The 9,671-nt window shown below is 41.7% G+C and overlaps 1 protein-coding gene across 1 annotated transcript in view; it reads right to left on the bottom strand.

Moving 5' to 3' along the window:
• Positions 1-1,190: 1,190 nt before the first annotated feature.
• The window catches only part of LOC121281003 (serine/threonine-protein kinase 32B-like), a 210,488-nt gene continuing 202,007 nt past the window's right edge, over positions 1,191-9,671 (bottom strand). Inside the window, exons 6-9 of the mRNA XM_041193540.1 lie at positions 7,929-8,045; positions 6,912-7,037; positions 1,649-1,780; positions 1,191-1,259 (exon numbers count right to left, since the gene is read on the bottom strand). Of these exons, the coding sequence (XP_041049474.1) occupies positions 1,191-1,259; positions 1,649-1,780; positions 6,912-7,037; positions 7,929-8,045 (444 nt within the window). The remainder of the gene's footprint in view (positions 1,260-1,648; positions 1,781-6,911; positions 7,038-7,928; positions 8,046-9,671) is intronic.

The following is a 9,671-nucleotide window of genomic DNA, read 5'->3' as shown; positions in this document are numbered from 1 at the left end:
ATAATAATAATCAAACTAATCTCCCTGAGGCACAGAGCTGCCTCAGGGAGTTTTCTGCGCTCTTTGGCACGTATGCCCCGACTTTCCCTCCTCCCCGCACCTGCACAGGGAGCGCTCAGCACTTCTGGTTGCGCGTCATGCTGGGCGGGCCTTAATTGGCACACCCACGGAAAATCGCAGCCCACACGCACCCGCTCCCGCTCAGCCCCACCCCCACCCCCCGACAGGGAGAAAATTCTCTCCATGGAAGAGTTGATTTCCAGTATGTTTGAAATTGTCTCTCATGGTAGTTCCATCCATCACCTTGGAGTATGTGGCCACCTCCACAGGCAGCTCTCTTCTTTCAGGGGGCTTTCATTGCGCGCTCCCTGAAGGCTCCCCGAAGACTTCAGCACTCGCCCACCTTCCGCCCCCACCCCAGCAGCGCTGAGCTTCTCAGTATGTGTTTCACGCTGGCTGGCCGTTAATTGGCCGACCAGTGTGAAATCATGGTCGGGGGCGGATTGCGGGCGGTGGGCTTTTCCCAGCCACTCCAGGGCCCACCCACTGCGCCTGCCCAATGACCCAAAAATCCTGCCCATAGTTTCTAAGAGCAACTGTGAGCAATTTTCACCTTTACAGCTTGGATTGTCAGCTTATTGTAGAAGGCCCACAGAAACCACACACGTCTCCTCCCACACCCTGAAACTCCAGTTGAATTGAGCAGGTTTTTTAAACAGGCAAATAATATGCTCTGCCATTTCACCGTCTAAATGCATGTGAAAACTATTCCCAATAATGCTATCTCTACATTGCACATCAGAGATTTTGAGTGTATCTGCCACAAAATGAAAGGATCCATGGCTCAACATCGAGTTAGCCGCTCCCTTTCCCCTAGTGGCAGCCTGTTACGGGAGCTGACTGTGAGGAGCAGACGTCCACCACCTTGGAAGATCAAGTCCTCGGCTGTCTTCCTAAGTAACAGGCCTGCCACTCTCTAAGACCTTCTACATTTAAGACAAGGCAGGACCTTTCCTTGTGGAGACAATTTGGTGCTTGCAAAGATGGCAGGAGCTTTACCAAAGAAAGCATGAACATTCTACTCGAATAAGTGGCACTGAGGAAAGTGGTCATTTTTGGGGGCTAAGGGGAGCCCTTTTAATAAAACAAATGTGAAGCAGAGAGCTGAGTTGATTGAGTGATGGGTGCACTTACTTTTCTCTGTTGAATATGGTAAAATCATTGTGGACTGTTTCCAAACATTGTTGAAGGTGCCCGTACTTGATATCACATGAAAGAAAGAAAGCAAATATGAGAGAGGAATTTTAAAATGCAAGAAGACATCAATTCAGCTGTAAATGCCTCACTTAAACCTTGAAAACTATTGAAGCCATTAATGAAAAATAAAACATTATTTATTTCCTTATTTTACAATGTTATGTTACATCTATCATATTGCCACTGTTGTTTTTTTAATGAAATCTGTTTATTTTCAGAAAATCTGAGAAGATAACAATGCATTACAAAAACCCAGAAAACATAGAGGGATGTCATAATTTCCAACAATATTTTTTAAGGAAGATTACTCAACAGAATGAGTGAATCTGCCACTGTAGCTTGAAATCTCTTGTGCCACTGGGAAGTGCCAAATCCAATGAAGACATCTTACCAGTGGGGAACTATCTTTCCCAGAATCTTTAGATTTATTCTTAGCCAGCCTTTTCTTTTTCTTGTGAAGAGGCTTGGACTCCAGTATCATTTCCTCCAGTTCAAAGGTTGGATCGCAATTTAACCTCCCTTTCTGTTCAGAAAGAGAAAAGGAAAAAGAATAAAAAAGACAATCAAAGAATGAGTGTCAACATTAGTACCTTTTTTAAAAAAATGATTTATTATAAGGAGCAACGATGTTTAATAGTGCCCCCTTCATCTTCCCACTGATCATTTTGAATTCAAACAGCAAGTACAGATAATGGAAGTCAGTTGGAAACTTATTCAGGTGAATGATGCAAAGCTAAATTAACAGAAACAATTTTTTCTGTATGGTGAATGGTACATCGATAAGCATATATTGCAAAAAGGACAGTCAATTGCTGGGGACAAAAAAATTGCATTCCTGTAGTTCTTTTTATGACCGCAAGACATCTCAAAGCACTTTATAGCCAATGGAGTCTTTTGAAGTGTTGTTGCTGTTTTACTTTAGGAAATGCAGCAGCCAAGACACACAGCAAACTTCCACAAACACCAATATGATAATGACCTAGTAATCTGTTTTTGTACCTTTGAGGGACAAATATTGGCCAGGACACCAGGGATAACTCCCTTGCTCTTTCTTGAAACAGTGTCATAGGACTATTTACATCCAAGCAAGCAGGCAGATGGGGGCATTAGTTTAACTTTTCATCTGAAAGACAACACCTCCCATAGTGCAGCATTCCCTCAGTACTGCATGGGAATGTCAGCCTTCATTTTTGCACTCAAGCCCTGGTGACTCAGGGACTCAGAGGCAAGAGTCTTACCAACTGAGCTACAGCTAGTCATTTTATCCATATTCTACAGGTGGACAAATAGGAAACTTCACAGATTTCACTAATTTAGTACATGCTCCTGTGAATCTGGTGTTCAAGAAGTTTACTTTTGCATCAAAAAATTCGAAGCTAGAATCCTGTTTGGAAGAGAATTTCACGGGGAGGAGAAACAATGTGTAAAGCTTTGCCACTTTTATTCTTAACAAAACTTTTGGATTGAAATTGTGATATTGAGCATCTTATATTCCTGGCAAAAATATAAGAGGTCAGGCTTCAATACTAATTAGTCCTGTGGTGCTATTCTGCTAAGACAGACAACCAGGCTATATTTCTCGCATAAACTGTAGAATGGATTCTGGAATGGATAAGCCTGTCTGCTGTTCTGCATTGTTTTTGGATTGGATTGAATCCAGTGTCAAGAGATGGATTGAAATAACATTTTTGAAAACAAATATTGGGTAATTTCAGATATGGATTATAACTTCCTTTAATTACTTTTTTGATACAGTGTGTGATTAATTTCAGACATGGCAGATGGTAGGCATAGTACACTTGGGAGGAACATGCAACTTTAGGTCTGTGGTTCCCAAAGCAGTCCACCACTGGGATTTTCTTCACGTGGTGTTTGGATTTATTGTAGACTGTTTAATGAAGACTGAATGCTATGATTAGTCAACAACTCCATTATCATTACATCATGGGATTACCAGGATGGTAGAAGGCAATTCCTATGATCCTATGGGTTTTACCTGCAAGCTTCAAATGGGGCTAATATATCACTAGAAGTATGCAAGATCTGCAGAACACTAATGTTGTTAACAGTGATGGGTATGACAAGCTTGCCAATTTAGAAAACTAGAAAAAGTTGATCAAAAAGTTCCCAAATAATTGACATCTCAGAAGCACCCCTGTCATGTGAAAGCAAGTGATTACACAAGCGGTGTAATATAAGTGGTAGGTATATGTAACAGTACTTCATTTGAATTGACAGGTATAAAGGAAGAACAAAATTACATCTGAATTTTCAAACAGACTGACCAAGGCATCACCCACCCAAACTAATTTCTTAGCCTCCTCTCTCCCCCTTCCAAACCACATCACCTTAGTTCACAAAGGCACTCTACCTTCTCCAGGACCAGCTCACAGCAACACTATCCCCCACCCAGCTCAGCTGCCTTTCACAGAGATATTCCTCTCCTCTATACCTCCCAGTTCATTTTAGTCTCCCCCAATCATTTCGATCTGAAACTCTTTTACCTTTTCAGTTGAGTTAAGCCTGTGTTCTTCAATCAATCTTGGCAAATTGCTCCCATCCAGGTCAGCTCGTTCATGTTGGCACTCTTTCTCTCCCCAGTTCATGCCAGTACTCTTCTTCTTCACTCCCATTGGATAATGCTGGCAATCCTCTTGCTCCACAAGTGCCACAGCCAATTTCCCCAAAGCCCTCAAACTATTGCTTTTAGCTTCTGCCCTCTTTCCCCCTTAAGCACCACCCTCAGGTCAGAATTTTACACCCCTCCCCCCACCTCCCAGTTGGTGGTAGATGCCAGGGCTTCAAATGGGCTGGGGTGCTGCGGAGGACCATGCCTGAGAACTACCTGACTTTTCTGGTATTGGGGAAGGTGTTGGACAGCCCACTTAACCTTCGTCCAATTGAAACCCTTAAGTGACCAATTAATAGTTGCTGGTATAACTTGGAGGCCTGTCTATGGGCTGGGGGGTGTCTCTCCTGGCCGATATCGTGACCACAGAGGGATCCTCCAGGAAAGGGGATCCTCTTCTTGATGACCCTCTCCCGGCTTCTCAATCACAACACCTCATCTTTGTCGGGGTCTGCCTGACTGGCTTTGGTAAGCCCACCCCAATCACCCACTTCTCAAGCCTCCATCGCTGGCATGGTCTGCGTTTGATGGCGTTGCTGGGACTGAATAGCTTCAGGCCCTCTGATTGGCCAGCAGCTTTTGGAGGCGGGACATCATGGCTTCCAGAGTCAGCGGACGTGGACTCACCCCAGACTTCTCAGCCAGTGGTGGGGCCACCAATCTCAGTCCCATCCTCAGTTTCTACCCACTTTCCTGTCCACTTTACTCATATCCACTTACCCCGCCTTCTATTCGATTTTGGTGCCATTTATTCCCTCCCTTTTTGACTTCCATCCACTTTCCTATCTCTCTCTTTTATCCATTTGTTCCCTCCCTGCATCCACTCCTACCTGAGCCTGGTTATTAATACACTAGAACAGAGTTATGCGTTCTTCGAAATAAAACAGAAAATGCTGGAAAGACACAGCAGACCACTCAATATCCATAAAGAGAAAGCGGTATTGCTCCCAGTGCTAATGGTTAGGATGGGTTCTTCTCATTACTATAGTTGAGAATTCCCAATCTTGCAAACGTTCCTACCTACAGACTACAGAGGCTGCAATTCCTGCTATTGGTATTGAGAGTGGCATTAAGAGCAGATAGGGATCTACACTAACTAGAATACTTAAGAAAGCCCAGACTGGAGGGAGAGGAATTTAGCTGCATTGATTTTCATCAACAAACACTGACAGGTCGCTGAAACAGTAGCAATCAACATGAAAAGCTAATAATTGGTATGCATGAAAATTCCACAAGAAAAAGTACTCTTCTGTGAGCTTTGCTTGTCACCTTTGCTGCTTACTTATTCTAGCATGGCTTAGAAATGATAACAAAGTGATTGGACCGAATGATTATAAGGGAAGAGAACTTGACAGCTTAGCTGAGATGAGTGATTAACATTATAATAAACCTATCTTCATAGTTATTAATATGTTCAGCACTCAAGTGAATTCGCTATTTATCTGCTCATCATCCATTTTATAGATGACAATTTGTAGAGGCTAGTGTGACCTGAAGAGGGTACAATGTTATGTTTGATGACATTTACAGTGATTAAAACAATGAAGATGATGAGTTTAGGAAAGAAGTGAGTAATACAATTTGGAATCAACGAGAAACATGAAATGAAAGTATCAAAGAATGTGGCCACGGGAATTGATAGCCCAGGAAAATGGGTAGGGGATCATTATGCATGGGATGTACCCAGTTCTGGAAGCCACTGCTTTGTGCAAATTCCTTGAAGTCAAGGCAAAATCCTACAGCACAAGAAACACAACTCCCTGCAGATTTCAGCAACTTTAACCAACTCTGGAAACCATCAAAAACTTCTACAATGGCAGCAAGAACCTGTAGAAATCAATCAGCAGCTAACTTTTAAGTAGTTGATTACCCCTTTAAATAGCACAGGGTGGCATTTCTGCTGTGCGAGGTACAGAGAAGGTGTTAGCTGGAGCTCAGAGCTCCAAGACGCAGTGCCAGTGTCAAATCAGTGTTACAGGCTGATTGGCATTACAACTTCCTGATGCCCAATGTTTGCCCATTTAATCCTCCTCCACCCCCACCCAATCCCACTTGCTCACCCATGTTAAAATTCCCTCCAGTGTAGCCAGTTCTGCACAGCGTCAGGTAAGCTGCAACAGGACAGATTCTTGGTGAGCATAAGATGCCTTGCCCTAGCAAATTTTCTTAGCACTGATGCTCTGAAGAAGGGTCATACAGACTCGAAACATTAACTCTGTTTCTCTCTCCACAGATACTGCTAGACCTGCTGAGTTTTTCCAGCATTTTCTGTTTTTATTTCAGATTTCCAGCATCTGCAGTATTTTGCTCTTATGCTCTGAATTTGTGCTGGGCAACGAGAACATTTATGGACCATAAGGTTGAAAGATTCCTTTGAAGCCACATTAGAGACAAGGGGTTGTGACAACAGCTCCTCATTTATTAAACTTAGACGAGAAAATAAAACTACTACAAATTCTAGAAGTTTAAATAAAAACACAGAAAATGCTGGAAGTGCTTAAGACAGTCAGTCAATATATTTAAAGACATGTTGGTTGTGTAATTCTTCATCAGACTGTATTCTTAATTGTTAATGTTTCCATAATCTTTGATCTAATTGGTAGGGATAGTGTGCTATATTTATTAGAGGTATTTTATATGAGGCCCTCACTATGCCACTTAAAATTGATAAATTAATGCCTGAATCAAAGTACTGGAAGATCATCCAAACATGTGAAGAGTTTATCCTCTGACACCTTTGACAGCAATTTTAGACCAGAGACCCATTCTTCAGTAATAGTTTACATAATGTTACTCATAATGGGAAAGGATGACGAGATGCTTCACATATCTATCAGAAAAGTTGGTCTACCTTGTCATCCACTGATTAGTCCCTTTGTCACATTCCTATGCTGTTCATTTCAGATTTTAAAATGCGCTATTTTAGAGTATGAACACCAATCAGTTTGATAAAATACAGCAATATAACTTATAGCAAGGGAATTATTCAGTCAAAGTTATTATGTTTTGCTGTTTGTTAACTCACATTTGGAACAAAAGCAGGAGGGAGATTCTTCTCCAGAACAGCATCCCAGTTCACATCAACCAAGTACGGAGAATTTTGAATGTCCTTGAGACTTGATAGTCGACACTCAGGCTCTTTCACAAGAAGCTAGCGTGAAATAAAATAATTGTATTTTAAAATATATTTTTTTGCTGGTGGATAAAAGGAAAAAAATGTCACATTTCTGTTTCTGGAGTTCCTGAGATAAAACTATGGGGTTCATTTTAACTTCCTAAGAGGTTTGATTGGGTGGTGGTGAGGGCACAGTGGGGGTGGGGGGGGGGGGGGGTGGTGCGGGGGTGGCATGGGGGGTGCAGTGAGGGGCGCAAAAAAAGCACTCAAAGGCCAAGATTACAGTTGTAACCAAGGGAAAGTTAACTGGAAGGAAGATAGGTAATGAGGAAGCATTTTAGGAGGATCTGTTGGCGGGAAGGGGATGAGCCTGAGGCAGAGGAAGCTGCAGCCTTCCTTTCTGAGACCTGGAAGAACATTCCAGCTTCTACTGGCCCCACAAAGGAAAGATTTTGTTTTATGTTGGAGAGTCGCTTCATCCTCCTGATGGTTTCTGACCTGCCTTCACCTGACAGTAGTCCGTGGTAGCTTTCCCAGTTGGATTCGAGCTGACATCCAATAGGGGACCCTATTGTTGTGATTGGATCCCAAACGAAGGCATTTATAAGGCTCCTGCCTGTTTCCACTGGGAGCCTCAGCCACTGAACGGCTGTGAACATTTAAAATGATGACCAGTGGGATTCCAACAAGACCAAGTAAGGCAGTAAGGATGGGTGATCCATTTTAAAAGACCTGTCACCCTGTTCCTGCTGGATGGAGTGGGTTAAAATTCCATTTTGTTCTGAAATATAGAAAACTTTCTCACAGTATCTTTCGTTCATCATTTCTTATGGCAGTGTAATGTGACCAGATTGATTTTTCTGGCTAAAAATACCTCTGTGCCAGTTGTAAAAGTGTATGCCATGACCTTTTCTCTCGATTCTTTACCTTTTTTACTAATGTCACCAAGCCTTTGGACCACGTGGAGGAGCAGTGCACTTTCTCAGTACTAACCATGAGAAGTATGTCTTCCACTGAAGTATTGGAGTGAATGTCGTATGGTCTCTGTGAGATAAAATACAACAGACTTACTTAGCATTTACCTTGTGTACTCTTTTAAACTGGACAGTACGTGTCAGGAACCTTTACTGATGAAGGCCTTTTCCTTCATATCAGTAAAGAATTGTAACAAAATATGAATAATCATGAACAAAGTGAATGAATGGCAAGAATCACAAGTTAAAATATGTAAATTTGTTGGTCATAGCAAGTCCAAAATGCTATCGTATATTTTGCTCTGATGCAGTTACACACCTGATGAAACCTGTTTTTTCTTCCCCAGCATTTTCAGCCATTTCTATTTTTACTTTGTATTTCCAACATTTGCTGGGAGAAAATGTAAAATTACTGTGCATAGCTATATTGGAAATTATGTCATTATGTCATTGTATCATACTGAAAATCAAAGAGTCATTTTGGGGTTACAAAGGCTTATTTTAGTCTAAATCTTTCAGTATCAAAATTCTCCCTTTCTCATTGAGAAAGAACAGAAATGGATTCTGATTTAAAAATGAACTGCAGAATTGACTTGGCCTAAATCTTATTTTGTTTGTTGGTAACAATATTCTCGGTAAACTGAAGGCCTATCAACATACTAAAAAAGTTTTCAAAATATTACCCATGAATAAATGGATAGTCTCTGCTCACCTATTACCCACAATGACCCCAGTTCTCCAATGCCTCCAATTTCAAATTTCAAATCTATTCATAATCTCACTCTTCCTTACCTCTGTAAACTTCTCCAGGCCAATAATCTTCCAGGAATTCTGTGTTTCTCCAGCTCTGGACACATCCATCACACATTTTGCCCTGCCATTGGACGCTGTGCTTTTAAGCCATCTTGATCCCAAACTTCAGAATTTCTTCCCTAATCCGCTCTGCCTCTCCACCCCTCTCTCTGTCTTTGAGACCCTCCATAAAATTCATCTCTTTGACCAAGCTTTTAGTCACCCCTGCTAATGGGGCTTGGCATCAATTTCTGTCTGATTACACTTCTGTGAAGTACCTTGGGATATCCTCCTGCATTAAAAGTTCTATATAAATGCAAGCTGTTGTTCTTGCTGTACAGCTGTTTCGAAACAATTGAGCTGGTTTCACCTTGTTGTTACCTATGGTGGTATACAAGTTTGTAATCTTATTCTGTGAAATTGAGTTGGGAATTATCCCCCCTTGTATAAGAGAAGAACAGCTAATGGCTCTGACTACTCTGTTGAAATATAGTGAAAGGACCTTTGACAGTGACAAGCTAAGTGGGACCCTTGTACATTCAGCTCACTGGAAATGCATGCCTGCCACTACAGTTTGAACAGTACTTCAGGGAATTTAACAGGGATGGGCTTATTATTTATTTTGCTCATCATTTGGCTGACACTGTTTATTTTGCTGTGCTTTTGTCAATGCAAAGAATTCCTATTGAGCCACCAAACTTTAAAAACTGAGTATGGAATTTTCCTAAATATTATAAAGGAGTCAATGCTTCCACCCACTATCTCCTAATATTAACTACAGGAGTGCAGTTCTGTGCGCGAATGTGCAAAGCTCTGGTGTTGTTCTGCAGAGTGTGATATCCAGAAATTTGACTCAGGTCTACTGACTTGAGCTTTGCATAACATGGATATCACTCTTGGCATT

Source organism: Carcharodon carcharias, chromosome 1 (genome assembly GCF_017639515.1).
Source record: "Carcharodon carcharias isolate sCarCar2 chromosome 1, sCarCar2.pri, whole genome shotgun sequence".
Taxonomy (NCBI): Eukaryota; Metazoa; Chordata; class Chondrichthyes; order Lamniformes; family Lamnidae; genus Carcharodon; species Carcharodon carcharias.
Note: the sequence above shows the minus strand (reverse complement) of the source record. Positions and strands in the feature narration are given on the sequence as shown.